Genomic DNA, 16,491 nt, shown 5'->3' on the forward strand with positions numbered 1-16,491 from the left:
GGGAAGGAGGCGCCCCTGCCCTTCCCAGCATGGCGGGGCGGGGCGGGACGACATGTGCTGACCTCCCTAAGATGGGGACGCGGCCCCTTCCGCTACCCGCCCTCTCCAAGATGGCGGCGCGCGGTATGGTACTGCTTCCGGCGCGCTTCCCGCCCTGCACTGCGGCGGCAGCGAGAGTGGCAAGATGGCGGACGTACTGGATCTACATGAGGCGGGAGGCGAAGACTTCGCCATGGACGAGGATGGCGACGGTGAGGGCGGTGTTGGGGCTGTCCCCTGACGGCCCGGCCTCACCGTCCGGCCTGGCCCGGTTCCGGCCCGCCGCCTCCTCGCCTCGGGCCGGCCCGGGTGTGCCGCCTCCTCCCGCCCGGGGCCGAGCTCCCAGCCGCGTCCCTGTCACCCCTGCTCCCGTGTCGTAGTCCGTCCCCCCCCCCCCCCCCCCCCCCCCAGCCCCCAAGTCCCGGTCCAGTTCTCCCCCCCTCTCCCCACAAGCCGCAGTACCGAGCCTAGCCCGGGGGGGACGAGCCGCGCCCGGGGCCGTGGTCTGGGTCCCCTCCCCGGTTCCGACCCGCTCCCCTTTCGCCCGCAGAGAGCATCCACAAGCTGAAGGAGAAAGCCAAGAAGCGGAAGGGCCGAGGCTTCGGCTCAGGTGAGGCGCACCCGTTGCGATCTGTCCTGCGTCGGGCTCCGGGGTGTCCCCCACCGCTCCGGGCCTCAGTCTCCCGTTTTGGGTTAAACCCTTGCCATGGAGTCGCTCGGAGAGCGGTCTGGTGTAAACACCCCCCCCATCTTTGTGCTTTTGGGGAGTTTTAAACGGGTTTGTGGTTGTCTGGGCCCTGTTGTCCTCCTGAGTGATGGCACTGGTCACCCATTTCTCTTTCTCCCCGCTTTGCTGCGCCCAGAGGAGGGCTCGCGGGCCCGCGTGCGTGAGGACTATGACAGCGTGGAGCAGGATGGCGATGAGCCGGGCCCGCAGAGGTGTGAGTATCATGGGAGGCACCTTCCCCGCACTCACCACGGGCACTTTACCAGAAGGAAGGGAGATGGTGGGAGAACGTGGGGGTCTTCGGCTCCGTATTGGGGTTCAGACCTGGCTGGGATAGAGCCCTTCCCCACCCTGCCAGGATTTATGTCAGGCTAAGCCAACAGCCTTGGTTTCTGAGGCTCCATCTCCCCACCCACGTACGGCTTGTGCTGTGCTTCACCACAGCTTTTGGGGGGGGACCCGTTCCCTGAGACCCCCCAGGTGATGTGGGAGCACGCCCTGTACTTGGCATAACTCCTACCCCTTTCACACCACAGCGGTGGAGGGTTGGATTCTCTTTGTCACGGGGGTTCATGAGGAAGCGACAGAAGAAGACATCCATGACAAATTTGCGGAGTACGGCGAGATAAAAAACATCCACCTGAACCTCGACAGACGGACAGGCTACCTGAAGGTAGGCGCGGGTGGTCAGTATGGGCTGCGCTTGCCCCTCGAGCCTCTCGGCTGCTTCATCACCTTCATCTTGGCTTACGGGACATTTGAGCTTGTCCGCGTGGCAGCGGCTGGCTGCAACGCACGCTCATTCGTCCCCTTCCCTGGCTCGGGGGGGCACAGGGAAGGATTATTCCCATGTCCAGCGCTTCACTGAGCTCCCCCTCTGCCAGGATCTGCTGTGGCTCACGCTCCCTCCCTCCTACTCCTTAGGGATATACTCTGGTCGAGTATGAAACCTATAAAGAGGCACAGGCGGCCATGGAGGGGCTGAATGGCCAGGAGCTGATGGGGCAGCCCATCAGCGTGGATTGGTGCTTCGTGAGAGGGCCCCCGAAAGGAAAGAGAAGGTAAGGGCCGAGCTGCAGGTGTGCCAGTGAGCGACTGAGACTTCGGCGTGCTGGGGACTGGCTTATTTGCCTGGTCAAGAAAACTCTGGAACCCATGCTGGGGTGAATCACAGAAGGGTTTGGGTTGGGAGGGACCTTTGAAAGACCATCTAGACCATGGCAGGGACATCTCCCACTTGATCAGGTTGGTCCAGTCCAACCAGACCTCGAATGTCTTCAGTGATGGGGCATTGACCACCTCTCTGGGCATGCTGTGCTGGTGCCTCACCACCCTTGCCATAAAAAATTTCTTCCTTATGTCCAGTTTAAACTTACCCTCTTCCAGTTTAAAACTACTGTCCCTTGTCCTGTCACTACAGGCCCTTGTAAAAAGTCTCTCCATCTTTCTTATAAGCCCCTTTCTATATTGAAAGGCCACAGTGAGGTCTCCCTGGCGCCTTCTCTTCTCCCAACTCTCTCAGCCTCTCTACATAGCAGAGGTGTTCCAGCCCTCGCATCATTTTTGTGTCCCCCCTCCAGACCTGCTCTGACAGCTCCGTGTCTTTCCTGCACTGAGGACCCCCCGAGCTGGGCGCCGAGCTCCAGGGGGGTCTCACCAGAGCGGAGCAGAGGGGCAGAATTCCCTCCCTCAGCCTGCTGGCCATGCTGCTGGTGATACAGCCCAGGAGACAGTTGGCTTGCTGGGCTGCCAGCACACATTGCTGACTCAGGTCCCATTTGTCACCCACCTGTACCCCCAGGTCTTTCTCCACAGGGCTGCCCCCAACCCATCCATCCCCCAGTCTGCTGGTACTGGGAACTGCCCCCCCCCCCCAGGCGCATGACCCTCAGGAGCTTCACACCAGCCCACTCCTCCAGCCTGTCCAGGTCCTTCTGGATGCCATCCCATCCTCCCTCAGCCACATATCAGCTGCCCACCCTCCCTGAGGGTGCTTTTGATCCCCCTATCCATGCCACCGATGAAGGTATTATAGTCCCAGTATGAACCCCTGAGGGACACCGCTTGTTACTGGTTTCTGCTGGGACGTTGAGCCATTGACTGTAACTCTTCAGACGTGGCCATCCAGGCAACTCCTTGTCCACCCACCAGTCCATCCACCACACCCAGAGCTCTCCGACGTAGACCATATACAGGGCCCTACAGAAGTCTGGGTAGATGACATCAGTTGTCCACTGATGACACCACTCCATTGTAGAAAGCCACTAGATTAGAGAGAGTGAAATCATGGCATGGGCTGGAAATGCCAATAAGCCACCCCTGACACTCTCTGCCCCCTCTCTTCCAGGGGTGGGCGCCGACGGAGCAGGAGTCCGGACAGGAGACGCCGATGATGGATCCTCATTTCTACCTGTGCGTTCCAAGTCCAGACTGGGGGAACTGGGTGGGGGGAATCGGGGGGAATTTGTATGTTGGAGGCATGGCATTTGAGAAACAGCTGGAGGAGTAAAACAGTTCATTGCTTCAGCAGGTTTGCTTCTTACAAGATTTTATTGTTTTCATACAAGAAAACTCGAGTGAAGAAGCAAACACCTGAGGTTTCTGGGGGTTATTTTCACTTGTGTTTGTGGTGAATACAGCCCCTGAGCCCAGTTACGTACCAAACTATGACATTTTTAAGCATTTTGTTACGCCTGTGAGTGACCTGGCATTTTGGTCACTCTTCTTTTAGAGAGAAGTTGTTTTCTATACCCCAGGCAAATGTTCCTTACATCTCCTGAGGGGTTTATTCTCTTGGACTTTACGTTTGCGAGTGAACTCAGCCTTTTAAATAACTCCGATTTTGTGTAAAATTGTCCTCTCGTTATTTGTCCTTAATTAAATGTTCTGAGAAGCTGTAACTGAGCCCCAGTTCCTTTCATGCCTCTGCTACTTTTAGATTTGTCTAAAATCAGTTGATGTCATTGGCTGTTGATCTTGGGGCTGGCAATAGAATACCTTACTAGTTGAAAAAGCCATTTTTCCTTAAAGTAGCATTTACAAGCGACAGCTTTATTGCACCGTGCGCTGTTCTCTGTCAGATTGGCAGGCTCTGGGAGTGTTGAATTCTCCCCATGCCCCCAGTGCACAGGAAGGGGCACATTTTAAATTCTCCTCCCCCCCCCCAAGGAGCCACGGTGGCATCTTTTAAAGGAATTTCTGCCCCAGATTTTGCTTTCTGCCTGACATGGGGTGCCTGGCTTCTGGCTTATTGCTCCTCACACGTTGGTGGTGCCATTAGACCCTGCCCGGCACAGAAACATGCTGGTGATGCCACAGTGCTGGCTCTGGTTAAACCATCCCTTGGCCCAAAGACAGGGTCCTGCTGAGAAAATAATCAAAGTTTATTGTTGAGTGCCTTTGTGGTGGCACAGACCTCTTGTGTTTCCCCCCAGCCCACTTTTGGGGGGTTCCCCTTGCTCTGCCATGGGTCCAGCCTGGCCTCCCCCATCACATGAAGCTCTCCACTGTCCTCCTCCGGCTCAGCTCACACCTCCGTCCTGGCAGAGCTGCATCCGCCATCACCTCCAGCTCGTGCTTTCCAGATCCCCCCAGGCTGTTGCCGGCTCTCCTGGCCGGCACGGCCGTGGTGGAGACGCGGAAGGAACCGCTGAGGGCGGAGGCGACCTCCTGCTTGTGCTGGCGGTGGCTGCAGCGGCAAGTGCGCCACATCTCCCTGCGGAAATGCACCGTGAAGAGCCCGTAGATGAGCGGATCCAGGCATGTATTGAAGAGGCCGAAGAGGAAGAGGATGTGGCTGAGAGATGGCGGCACCTTCTCCCGGGTCAGCATCTCGGGGGAGAACCAGTACCAGAGGCCCAGGAGGTAGTAGGGCGTCCAGCAGACAATGAAGGTCAGAACGATGACGATGGACATCTTGAGTGTGCGCATCCTGGCCCGGGGGATGTTGTCGTAGGATCGACGGAGCTGGATCTCCTGGGAGGAGACTGGGGGGGGGAAATGGACCGAGGGGTAGGAAGGAGAGAGGAGGAACATGTTGCCCAGGGGTTAATTAAGAGCAGTGGGTTAATGAGTGGGGGAGAGGGGACCCAAGTGGGGGGCTGGACCCCAGCAGGAGCATCAGGAGGTGAAAAAGGAAGAGAAGAACCAAGCAGCGATGGAGAAAGGGTGGAGGAATGACATGGCCCTGGTCCGTGCTCTCACCGCGGGTGTCCTTCATCCTGCCCGAGATGGCGGCGAGGATGCGGCCGTAGCAGAGCACCATGACGAGCAGGGGCAGGAGGAAGAGGCAGGTGAAGGTGAACATGTTGTAGAGCGTCTCCTGCCAGTGTGCCCTGAAGCTGCCCACCGTCGCACACTGCACAAAATGGCGGGGCTGCAACCGGCTCACCGTGCGGAAGATAAATGCCTGCAAGGGGCCACGGGGCCGTTAGCATCCTTCCTCCCTCCCGCCATTGTCATCATCATCATCCCACCTCACCCGAGGTGGTGGGTGGCATCCCCTCCGAGGTGTCCCCTCCCTGTACCTCAGGGCTGGGGTTCGCCCACCTGGGGCAGAGCCAGCACAGCGCTGAGCACCCACGCCACACACAGCATCGCCTTGTTCCTCCTCTCAGCGCAGCCCACAGCCAATGGGTTGACGATGGCGGCGTGACGGTCCAAGGCGATGACGACGGTGACAAAGGCCGAGGCGTACATGGCAGCCAACTTGAGGAACATGAGCACCCGGCACGCCGCATCCCCCCCGTACCACTGCACGGTGATGTTCCAGGCGGCATCCAACGGCATCACCACTACTGTCACCAGCAGATCGGCCACCGCCAGGTTGGCCATCAGGACACGGACGCGGGGTGGACGCCGCCGTGGCGCCCGGGCGGCTGCCCAGAGCACGGCACCGTTGCAGCAAGCCGAGGAGAGAAAGAGGAGGCATGTGACGGCCACCCGCACCTTGGCCGCGGTGGAGAAGGTGGGCAGCAGGATGGGCTCCTTGCTGGCGCAGCTCCAGTTCCCTGCTGTCCCAGTGACGTTCATGCCGGCGGTGGCTGCTGTGGGGGTGGGAGCCCGGGGACCCGCTTGGGCTTGTCCCCCCAGCAGGACGTGATGACGCTGAGCATGTTTTGGGTTTGCCCCGATTCTCCTGGTGAGGTCCTGCTCCTCTGCCCTGAGTTTGGTCAGATCTCAGCCCAGGGGGGACCCAGAGTGATGGCGCCTGCCCAGGTCCCCTCTCGTTTCCAAGGCAGTGGTGCGGTGCATAAGGGAGTCTGGTCCCAGGCTGGGGACAGCAGCCTTGTCCCCCGCCTCCCTGAGGACCCTCCTGGCTCTGGGAGCAGCCGGGGGTGCAGCTCACCCCCAGGACCCCTCAGCACCCAGCAGGACGAGGCTGGTCACTGGTGTCCCTCAGCATCACCCCCTGTCGGTGTCCCCTGGCCAGCCTGGGGTGGCCTTCCTACTCCTTCCTCCTCCTTCCTCCTCCTCCCTCCTCCTTCCTCCTCCTCTGCCAGGGAATAACGCTGTGGGGGTTAGAAAATCCCTCTTGTCACTGAGGCTGAAGAGAAGGGGATGGGGGGGGTGTCCCATGGCTGGCCCTGCTCCCTGTCCTTGCATCCATGCTGGAGCCACATCCTTATGCCCGGGCCCCCCCAGCTACCTCCTCCTCCCCCCGCGGGGTGTTTTTAGCTGGGCCGAGCTCTCGGTGAGTGAGAAAGGGTAGGGGGGACAACACACACACACATGGATGGAGGGAGGGCCCAGCTGTCCCATGGGTGCTGCCCCCATCCCCAGCCATGTCCTGTGACAGCATCCTCCACCCCATCCTCGTCCTGTGACAGCATCCTCCACCCCATCCTCAGCAGTGCCCCCCCCAGCAGCACCCCAGCCAATGTCCCAAGCCCCTGCAGTGTCCCCCTGAGCCCTGGCAGTGCCCCCCAACTCAGCCCTCAGCATTCCCCACCACCGGACCTTGCAATGCCCCCCCAGCAGTGTCCCGAAGCCCCGGCAGTGCCCCATGGCATTTGTCCCCAAGTCCTGGCAGTGTCCCCAAGCCCCAGCAGTGCCCCGTGGCATTGTCCCCAAGCCCCAGCAGTGTCCCTAGCCCCAGCAGTACCCTGTGGCGTTGTCCCCAAGCCCCGGCAGTGTCCCCAAGCCCCGGCAGCCCCTCCGGTGCGGTACCGCTCTGCAGTGCTGCCCAGCCACGCTTGCCGCAGCCGGTGCTGCCAGCACCCGGCACAGCCCAACCTCCCGCTGCGGCACAGGGCCAGCCTCAGCCTCGCCGGGAGGCCACGGGCTCCCCACACCCCCCTGGCACAACGCTGCAGGGCCTGCAGTGCCCTCCCACCCCACCCCATGGGGGGGCCCTGCCAGCACCCTCACCTCTCCCACCAGGGATGGGGACCCCCACCGGCACCAGGGCTGAGCCTGTGCCCACCCGCTGGGACCCTCCCACCGTGTCCCCATGGGGGGACAGCATGGTGTCCTGTGGGGGCTGGGCTGCCCCCTCCCATGGCCACACCGCAGCTCGGGTCCCCCCTGCTCTGCCAGCAAGAGCCATCGGGGTCCCCTGGCCCAGATGTGCTGGTGCCCAGATGTGCTAGCACCCAGGTATGGTGGCACCTAAATGTGCCAGTCCCCATGCACCGCCTTGCCCAGATGTGCTGGCACCCAGCTGCACCAGTCCCCATGCACCCTGGTGCCCAGATGTGCTGGCACCCAGATATGCTGGTGTCCAGCTGTGCCAGTCCTCATCCACCCAGGTGTGCCCAGATGTGCTGGACCCTGCCCTGCTCATGCCCAGGCCCAGCAGCCCCCCTCAGCCCCCCAACACTTGGAGACGGGCTGAGCTGTGCTGGGGCCTTTATTCACCGGGATGCTGACAGCATGTGCCCCACCCCCTGCCCGCTCCCACCCTGGCACCCCCGTTTCTGGGACCCTGCACCCCAAAACTGGGGGGGATCTCCCCTGGGGAGGGACCGTCCAGAGACATGGAGGGTCTGGCAGCTGTTATTGCTCACAGCACACAGCCCCAAGCAGCGCCTGGCACCGGCGGGGATGTGGGGACCCCCAAACGTGGGGCAGGTTGGGCAGTTGGTGGCTGCTGATGAGGTCCATAGGGAAAAGTGCTGCTGGGAGGATGAGGAGGGAGCAGGAGGAAGATGCAGGGGAGACGGAGGCAGGGGGAACGCCAGCTCTGAAGGAATTTGTGGTCGTGCAAAGTTTCTGTCAACAGCAGCAAAGGAAGAATTGTCATGTGCCTGCAGTCATCAGTAGGGTTCAGAGTGAATGTTGCCACCACCTGCACGAGGAGGCCCCACACTGGCACAAGAGCAGCTGGGCAGGGACAGAGCGACTGCCTGGGGTCCTCCCTTCACAGGGGGGTCCATGAGGATGCTGGGAGCAGGACCCAGGTGTCTGAGTGCTGCTCCAGGTTGCGGGGGGACATGGGGGGATCCCTAACTGCCTGGCTCTGGGGCCATGCTGCTCTGGAAGTTGGCCAGCTGCCGCATCTCCTCTGTCTGCATTGAGTGCCGGCGCAGCAGCTTGCGGCGTCCCTTGGGTGAGCCGGGGGCCGGGGGGCCGCGGGGGCCGGGGGGGTGTGGGCCAGGGTGCAGGGGGGGCAAGAAGCCAGCCCTCCCGGGAGCCAAGGGCTCCAGCAAGAGGGTGCCAGAGCCACGACGCTCCAGCAAACCAGGTGGGCGTCGGCGGGCAGCCGGTGGGGACTCGGCAGCTGGCAGCGGCATGGCCGATGCGGCACAGTGCCGGCCTCGGCCCGGTGATGGAGGCGGTGAGCCAGCCCAGGGACACCCCTCCATTTCAGGGGGGTCCCAGCGAGGTGGTTTGACCCGCACCGTTTCAGGGGCCGTGTTCCGGCGTGCCAGTGGCTGGGGGCAAGCGGGGGGCACCCGCTCGGCCCAGGCGGCCCCCAGTAGCCCCGCCGCCTCCCGGCCCTCCACACTGTGCCGCCGTGGGCGCCCGCCCAGGCTCAGCCCCTCCATCCCCGCCACCAAACGCTCAGGGGGTCCCCACGTTCCCTCCGTCCCCGGGGCCACCAACCCCCAGGGCTCCGAATTGAGGCGCTTCAGCGGCCGCCCCCGGCCACGGGATGGCTCCGGTACGGCAGTGACCGGTGCCGGTGGTGGTGGCGGGGGGAAGCAGAAGACGTCCCTCTCCTCTTCTTTCTCACTGCCGGCCGGCGAAGCCGCCGTCCGCACCTCGATGTCAGAGGGCGACATGCAAAGTGCCGGCGAGCGTTTCTCCTCCAGCCCGGGCGAAGGGGGCGAGTTTAGGTATTGCCGGGTGGTTTTGGTACCCGAGGGCGAGGTGTCGGTGGTGATGATGATCACCTCCTTCCCTCGAGCTTTGCAGGCATCCAACAGCACCTGCAGTGTCTCCCGGTCCCCCTGGTTAATGGCGTAAACCAAAGCGGAGGCTCCAGCATAATCGCGGGCGCTGGGATCAGCGCCGTGAGCCAACAAAACGGCGGCTACCGCCGGGCCGGCGCGTTCAGCACAGGCGTGCATCAATGCTGTCTTGCCCGTCTTATCGGGGATGTTGGGATCGGCGCCGTTTTCCAGGAGGTACCTCACCATACGGGGCTGCTCCAGCGGGTCAGCGTAGCCAGCCCGGCACGCGGCCATCAACGGCGTTTGCCCGGCGGCGTTGCCCTCGTTGATGTAGGCTCCCCCTTCCAACAAGAGCCGGGTGAGACGAAATTTGCCCTGTGCCACAGCTCGCAGCAGCGCCGAACCATCCGCTGGTAACATGGTTAAACCGGGTGGCCCGCCGGCACCAGGAGGGCGGCGGACGGGGCTGGGCATCGCGGCACTTATGGCAGCGGGGATGGCGGATGGGTGTGCTGGTCCGGGAGTGTTGCCCACTCACTGCAAGGGGACACGGCACATGTTGAAGCCCCCCCCAACCCTCACGATGGGGCAGTCCCAGCTCCCTGCCTCAGTTTCCCCAGCTGGGTCCCGTGAGGGAATGCTTCCCGTGGATGCTACCAGCCGTGGCAGCACAGCCCATGGTACCGGGTCCCCTGGGCCCCTCTGCTGCTGCCTCTGGGCTGTGCCCACCTGACTGCGCCAACCCCTGCCTGCGTCGCCCTGCCACATCCCTGTCCCACTGCCTGTTGCCCCATCCTGCATCCCCATCCCCCTTCCTGCATCCCCTGCCTGGATCCCCCTGTACCCTATCTGCCCCCCCTGGCCTCTATCCCCTCCCGTACTCCCCCAAATCCCTGACCTGCACCCCCTCCTTGTACTCCTCATCCCCCTGCCTGTACCCCCTGCCCGTATCCCCTTCCTGTAACCCTTTTGCATCCCCTGCCTGTGCCCCCATTCCTGCCTGTACCCCCCATCTCATCCTGCATCCCCCCTGCATCCCTGCCGGTACCCCCATCCCCTCCTGCATCCCTGCCTGCACGGTTCCCATGGTGACCGCAGCTCATCCTGCTCCTCCGCTCTCTGACCAACCAAGAAAATGGGGGAGAAACCACCAACTCTCCCATTCCCCCCCCAGTTCACCAGCCTGGCTGGTGGCTGCCCCCCCCCCAGCAAGACGCCAACTGCCACCGAGCCTGGGCCTGATGCTCGGGGCTGCACCGTCCCCCCCGGGTAGGGGGGACACCCCAGAAAGGGGACCCCCCCCACCCCAGCCCCTCTCTCCCCCATCCCTCCATCCCTTCTTCTGTTACCATGGTAACTGGAGGGTGGTATCCCCTGGCGACGGGTCCTGGTCCCAGATGCCCCGGGGATGGAGGTGTCGGGGACATTGTTCAGTGGCTGCCATCCCGGCCTGCCGCCGGCGTAGCGGGGAGGGGGGGGAAGGCAGGGGAGGTTATTTGGAGGGTTTCCCCCCCCCCGCATCGCTATTTTTGGCAGCTGCTGGCGCGGGGAGGGCTGGAGAGGGATGAATCACCCGGCGGCGCAGCCAGCAACGAACCTGCTGCGGCGAGCTGCCTGCGCGGGGGTGCGAGGGACAGAGCGGCCATAGGGCTTGAGGCAGCAGGGCTGGGGGTCACAGTGTGGCAGGGCTGGGGGGTCAGAAGGCAGTGGGGCTGGGGGTCACAACACATCAGGGCTGGGAGTTACAGTGCACCGGGCCTGGGGGGGTCACAGTGCAGCAGGGCTGGGGGGTCACAAGGCAGTGGGGCTGGGTGGGTCAGAATGCAGCAGGACTGGGGGGTCACAACACATTGGGGATGGGGGTCACAGTGCAGCGGGTCTGGGGGGTCACAAGGCAGCGGAGCTGGGGGACAGAATACAGTGGGGCCATGGGGCAGCAGGGCTGAGGGGTCACAGTGTAGCGGGCCTGGGGCTGTTCAGAACGCAGCAGGGCTGTGGGTCACAACACAGCAGGGCTGGAGGCCATGGGGCAGCAGCACTGGGGGCTATAACACAGTGGGGCTAGGGGCCATGGGGCAGGGGGTCACAGCAGAGCCACGTCGGGGGCCATGGGGCAGCGGGGCCACAGTTCTGGGGGGCTGAGATGCCCCACGGCAGAGAGGTGGGGCCGGGGAGCCTCTGCACCCCCCGTTTCCCGCTCTTCCGTCTCCCCATTGCCCCCCGGTACCGACCCCCCGCCCCATTTTCCCGCCCCATTCATTCATTCACTCATTCCTTCATTCATTTATTCCTTCCCTCCGCCCCGCCCCTCGCCCCCCTCCCCTCTGAATGGCTCCGCCGCGAGCAAATCAACGCGGCGCTGGCGCGAACGCCCCGCCCCCTTTCGAAACGGTGCGGAGCCGCAGCCGCCCCGGACGCACGTGAAGTGGCTGCGCATGCGCGGTGTGAGTACCGGGCCCAGGCTGGGGGGCGCACCGGGAGGGACTGGGACCGGGGGGGGGGGGGACACACGACACTGGAGGCTGGGTGGGCTGCCCCGTGTCCCCCCCGTGTCCCCCCCGTGTCCTGGGGGTGGGGGGGCTGCCTTGTGTCCACGCGTGTCTCGGGGGGGCTGCTCTGTGTGTCCCCCGTGTCCCGGGGGGGGACTGCCCCCCCAGCTCCCTGGGCCCCGGCCGGGGCGCTGCCCCACATCTCCGCTGCCCCACTCATCCCTGGGGTGTCCCCTAAACCCTCCCCAGCACAGAGGGGCTGCCCCACTCCAAAACAAGGGAGGGGGCTGCACCATGCCCCCCATTTATCCCCACACCCCCTCTGTCCCATGTTCCCTCCCCCAGCGCCCTCCCCCCGGCCCCCCCCCCAGCCATGGCGGGCCGAGGCCGGGGCCGGGGTCGCGGGCAGATGACCTTCAACGTGGAGGCGGTGGGCATCGGGAAAGGGGACGCGCTGCCCCCCCCCACCCTCCAGCCCTCCCCCCTCTTCCCGGTAAGTCTTTTAAGGGGGGGGGGGGTTCCCCCATCCCTGGTGTTGTGGGGGGGGTGGCCCCCTCCCAAGGGGAGCTGAGCGTGGCTGAGCACTGACACACTCACTGCACATGTGCCCCCCCCCAGCCCCTGGAGCACCGGGCGGCCCCGCTGCCGGGTGGGGAGGAGGGGGAGTACATGCTGGCGCTGAAGCAGGAGCTGCGGGGCGCCATGAAGAACCTCCCCTACTTCATCAAACCTGGGGCACCCCGGAGAGGTAGAGAGGGGTAAAGGGGGGGCTGGGGTGTGCGTGTCCCCCCCCTCTCCATCCTCCTGCACCCCGTCTTTGAGCGTGGGAGGGGAGAGGGGTGGGAAGGGAATGGCGGAGGGGAGGGTGCCTGCCCCATGGCACCCAGCCTGCTGCTGTGGGGCACCTCAGCCCCACTGCCCCCCAGCCACCCCCACAGCCTCCAGCCCCACTGTTGTGACCTCCCCCAGCCCCACTGCACTGTGATCCCCATGGCCCCCAGCCCCACTGTTATGACCCCCCCCAACTCTGCTGCCCCATGACCCCCAGCCCCATGGCCCGCCAGCCCCGCTGCATTGTGACCCCCCCAACCCCCAGCCCCACTGTTGTGACCCCCCCAGCCCTGCTGTCGTAGGCCCCATCGCAGCTGTTTCCAACTGGGCTGCCTCTCAGCCTTGGGTGTTCCCACCCAGACCCCTCCCCCCAGTGACCCCCCCCAACGCACTGACACCCCCCATGTTGGGCCCCCCCAGATATTGAGCGCTACTCGGACAAGTACCAGATCTCCAGCCCCGTTGACAGCGCCATCGACTGGAACCCAGGTGTGGGGGGGGGGGGTGGGACAGCGGGAACCAGGGGGGCTCAGAGGGGGGGGGCTGATCCAGCCCCTCGCTTTGCCCCACAGACTGGAGGCGGCTGCCGCGGGAGCTGAAGATCCGGGTGCGGCGGCTGCGGAAAGGCAGTGAGTGTATCTCCCCCGCCTCGTCCCCCCTTCTTGTTCCTGCTGTGGGGCCAGATTCTGTCCCCCCCACCCCAGAGAGGGGGTTAACACTCCCCTCTGCCCCATGCAGGGACCACCATCCTCATTCCCAAGTGCAAGCAGCGGGTCGCGCTCGACAAGGAGGAGACCATTAAGAAGCTGGAGGTAATGAGGCTGAAGGCTCGGCCACCATCCTGGGGGGGGGGGTGTCCTTACTGGGGTGGCCTGGCTGGATTTTAGGGTCCCCCCCCGGTTAATGCCATGGGGGCTCCCCTGAACCCCCAGAGCCTGGAAAAGAAGGAGGAGGAGGTGACGTCGGAGGAGGAAGAGGAGAAGGAGGAGGAAGAAGAAGGGAAGGAAGAAGAGGAAGAGGAGTATGATGAAGAGGAGCATGAAGAGGTGGGGTGGGGGGGACACATGATGCATCCCAGTGGGCCCCCAGTTGGGGTGATGGGTGCAGCCCTCCTGGCCGTGGGGTGGCCCTGGCGGGGCTAGGGTGGGGATGGGGGGGGCTCGGGTGGCACCCTGACACCCACCCTGTGTTGTGTCTGTCCACCCCCCCAGGAGACTGACTACATCATGTCCTACTTCGACAACGGGGAGGACTTCGGCGCCGACAGTGATGACAACATGGATGAGGCGGTCTACTGAGCAACCCCCTGGGACATCGGGGTCCCCTGTCACCAGCCCCCCCCCTACCCTGGGATGCCAGGATCCCCCATCACCAGCCCCCCACCCCCAGGACATCGGGGTCCCCTGTCACCAGCCCCCCCGGGACACTGGCATCCCCCGTTATCAGCCCCCACCCGCCCCAGGACATGGGGGTCTCCCATCACCAGCCTCCCCCCCCCCCCCGGGACATCAGGGTCCCCCGTCACCAGCCCCGCCCTGGGATGCTGGGATCCCCTGTCACCAGCCCCCCCCCTCCCCGGGACATGGGGTTCCCCTGTAACCAGCCCCCTCCAGCCTGCAGGTGGCACTTGTGCTCCAGGGACGGGCTGGGGGGGGGGGGACACAACCCAAGGTTGGGGCACCCCAGGGTGCTGGCAGCTTCGGGGGGAGGTGACACACACGACCCACACATGGGACATGGGGACACCCCGCTGCCCCCCCCCGACTTGGGGGGGGTCCCCACTGTGGTGGGGGGGGTCGGGGGGGGGGAAGGACAACCCCCCAGCCTTGTCCCCAAGCCAGCAGTGGGTGGGATCATTCCTTTTGAAGATGGTTTTAGGGGTGATAGGGGGGTGTCCCCCCAAACTCCCCCTGGCCCCCCCCTCTTTTGCAGCAGCTTTTTAACATTTGTGGTTTTTTAATCATTTTGAGTGGATTAAAGTTGATTTGTGTACTTCCAGCTCATCTTGCCCTGTGGCCTCAAACCCCACGTGGGATTTTGGAGGGGGGTGTGTGTGGATAATGGGGTTCCCAAGTTGCCCCCCCCCCCCACCTTTCTGGGCTGTTCCCACCCCCTGCGCTGGGGACATAAGGTTTGTTTCCGTAGGGTTGGGGGGGGGGGTGTCCTGCCCTAGGGGTGGGGCGCTGGGTGCACCCATGGGTGCCGGGAGCAGCTGTTTAGGGGTGCCTCCCCCCCCCCCAGCTCTTCATCCCACACACGTGCAGGGCCGGCTCCTGGCATTGCCAGGGTGGGAGAGGTGCCCGGCAGCACCCGGTTTTCCGCCCCAGCACCCCATCAGTTCACGCTCGGGTACCCCCCTTCACCCCGGCCATGTGCGGGGTGGGCACGTGGCACCTGGTGGGGCGACAGGGCTGGGGTGGGGGGGTGCAAATTGCCAGCTCCTGGAGTCAGGGGAACGCAGCGTTCCCCCTGTTCCCCCCTTGGGCTGTGGCAGCAGCTGGGGGGGGGCAGGCAGGTTGGGGGGGCACCCCAATACCCCCCTTGGGGTTTTCCCAGCCTGGATTAACCCCTGTGGTGCTGGGCTCCAGCAACACTGGGTGCAGGGTCAGGCCCCCGCTCCAGCCCGGTGGGGGAAGGTTTGTGCCTTCCCAGGGCGGGGAGGGGCAGCAGGGTTTGAAACACCACCACCACCCCCCCCCCCCCCCCAACCCCTGAATGTCTCGTGGGTTCCCCTGAACCCCCCGGTTGGGGATGATTCAGGGTGCTGGGCTGACCCCCGCCAAACTCATCGCATGTACCAGCAGTGCCCAGGGCAGCACTGGGAGGGGGGAAAGGTGTTTTGTGCAGCAGGAGGGGACAAGGCAGAGCTGGGGTGGGGGCCACTGATGTGAACCTAATGTGATGGGGAAGCGCCGCCTCCCCCCCCCCCCCCCCCGCCCCGGGGCAGGGTTCCTGTTTATGGTTGTTTTTCAATTCCTGGGTAATAAAAAAAAACAAACAACCAAATCCAAACAAAAGCAGTAGGTCAGCAAATCCAACACTTGTTTGGTTTCGGTTGCACCCCCGCCTCGTCCTGTCCCCCCCCCCCCAAAAGCAGAGGTGTCCCCAAGGGTGGCTGGGCCATCACAGGACTCCAGGGGGTGGTGATTTCCCAGCTGCAGCCCCCAGTGCTCCCATGGGGCAAAGAAATAATCCTGCAGGGGGAGGGCAGCAGCAGGACCCCACCCCAGGGAAGGATCTGCACACCCCCACCCCCCCCAGGAATAAAACAAGCTGGAAAGGGGAATTTTGGACCAGGAATTGCTGCAGGGATTTCAGTGTGGGGTTGGGGGACCTGCCCCAAATCCCCTAGGAAAAAAGAGCTGGGGGGGGGTGCTCCCCCACCCCCACAGCCACGGGCTGGTTTCATGCCTCGGTTTCCCCAGCGCCGTGGGGCCTCTTCCTCCCTGGCGTGGTGCACGTGAACGGCGCGTGGGCCTCCTCGTGCTCACTGCCCTGCGCCAGCCCTTGCTGCCGTGGTTATTTTTACCCCCCACGCTGGGAGGGGGACACGGAGGCCCCGTGAGGGGGCTGGTTTTGGGGTCCCCCTGGGGTTGGGGCAACCCATGGTTCAATCTTGGGGGTTTTAGAGTGTTTGGGGAGGGCTGAGGTGTCCTGAGTGTCATCGTTGTGTTGTGTTCCCCCCCCCCCATCCAGGTTGTCCCCCCAGCCCTAGTGGGGTTGGGTCATGGCCCGGCTCCCCGCTGCACCCCACAAAGTGTCATTGGGGGGGCCAGAGCCCCAACCTGTACCCGATGTCCCCCGGGGAGCCAGGCTGGGGAGGGGGGACCTGCCAGCATGCGTGGGGGGGGTGTCCCACTGCCCCCTGAGTGAGATGGGGCTGTTTCACTCCTTGTCCCCACCGGGAGCACCCCCAGCCCAGCACCCCCACACCCCAAAAGAGAGAACGTTCTCCAGCGAAGCTGCTGGAGGATGAGGGGATCTCGGGGGGGAGCTGTCGCCAAGCCCCCACCCTGCCACAGACGAGCGGATCTGGAAAACCGCAGAGCCGCTGCACCCAGGAGCAGCA

The 16,491-nt window shown here is 64.1% G+C and overlaps 4 protein-coding genes across 4 annotated transcripts; 2 read left to right on the plus strand and 2 right to left on the minus strand.

Moving 5' to 3' along the window:
• Positions 1-122: 122 nt before the first annotated feature.
• On the plus strand, positions 123-3,666 carry RBM8A (RNA binding motif protein 8A). Its single transcript, XM_069794259.1, has 6 exons — positions 123-251; positions 590-649; positions 903-980; positions 1,303-1,439; positions 1,691-1,827; positions 3,114-3,666. Exons 1-6 carry the CDS (start codon positions 185-187, stop codon positions 3,157-3,159), a joined length of 525 nt encoding a protein of 174 aa, XP_069650360.1. The 5' UTR covers positions 123-184; the 3' UTR covers positions 3,160-3,666.
• A 261-nt stretch (positions 3,667-3,927) lies between these two features.
• LOC138687372 (gonadotropin-releasing hormone II receptor-like) lies at positions 3,928-5,919 on the minus strand. The gene is made up of 3 exons (XM_069794256.1): positions 5,315-5,919; positions 4,970-5,174; positions 3,928-4,752 (listed from the first exon to the last, which is right to left on the minus strand). Exons 1-3 carry the CDS (start codon positions 5,795-5,797, stop codon positions 4,256-4,258), a joined length of 1,185 nt encoding a protein of 394 aa, XP_069650357.1. The 5' UTR covers positions 5,798-5,919; the 3' UTR covers positions 3,928-4,255.
• A 1,679-nt stretch (positions 5,920-7,598) lies between these two features.
• Positions 7,599-10,768, minus strand: ANKRD34A (ankyrin repeat domain 34A). Its single transcript, XM_069794253.1, has 2 exons — positions 10,452-10,768; positions 7,599-9,639 (listed from the first exon to the last, which is right to left on the minus strand). The coding sequence occupies exon 2, from the start codon at positions 9,574-9,576 to the stop codon at positions 8,212-8,214; it is 1,365 nt and encodes a 454-aa protein (XP_069650354.1). The 5' UTR covers positions 9,577-9,639; positions 10,452-10,768; the 3' UTR covers positions 7,599-8,211.
• Positions 10,769-11,230: 462 nt separating this feature from the next.
• Positions 11,231-14,420, plus strand: POLR3GL (RNA polymerase III subunit GL). Its single transcript, XM_069794258.1, is given in 9 exon segments — positions 11,231-11,546; positions 11,937-11,948; positions 11,951-12,084; positions 12,210-12,339; positions 12,843-12,911; positions 12,995-13,051; positions 13,161-13,234; positions 13,355-13,468; positions 13,634-14,420. Coding segments are annotated over 9 exon segments (978 nt in total). The 5' UTR covers positions 11,231-11,245; the 3' UTR covers positions 13,721-14,420.
• The last annotated feature ends 2,071 nt before the right edge of the window (positions 14,421-16,491 follow it).

The sequence above is a fragment of the Haliaeetus albicilla genome, chromosome 10, assembly GCF_947461875.1.
Source record: "Haliaeetus albicilla chromosome 10, bHalAlb1.1, whole genome shotgun sequence".
NCBI classification, from domain to species: Eukaryota; Metazoa; Chordata; class Aves; order Accipitriformes; family Accipitridae; genus Haliaeetus; species Haliaeetus albicilla.

Coding starts and splice junctions, on each gene's coding strand:
- RBM8A (XM_069794259.1), top strand. CDS start 185: ATGGCGGACGTACTGGATCTACATGAGGCGGGAGGCGAAGACTTCGCC. Junction 252..589: donor CATGGACGAGGATGGCGACG/GTGAGGGCGGTG, acceptor TTTCGCCCGCAG/AGAGCATCCACAAGCTGAAG. Junction 650..902: donor GGGCCGAGGCTTCGGCTCAG/GTGAGGCGCACC, acceptor TGCTGCGCCCAG/AGGAGGGCTCGCGGGCCCGC.
- LOC138687372 (XM_069794256.1), bottom strand. CDS start 5,797: ATGAACGTCACTGGGACAGCAGGGAACTGGAGCTGCGCCAGCAAGGAG. Junction 5,175..5,314: donor CTGTGCTGGCTCTGCCCCAG/GTGGGCGAACCC, acceptor GGCCCCTTGCAG/GCATTTATCTTCCGCACGGT. Junction 4,753..4,969: donor CAGGATGAAGGACACCCGCG/GTGAGAGCACGG, acceptor TCCCCCCCCCAG/TCTCCTCCCAGGAGATCCAG.
- ANKRD34A (XM_069794253.1), bottom strand. CDS start 9,576: ATGCCCAGCCCCGTCCGCCGCCCTCCTGGTGCCGGCGGGCCACCCGGT.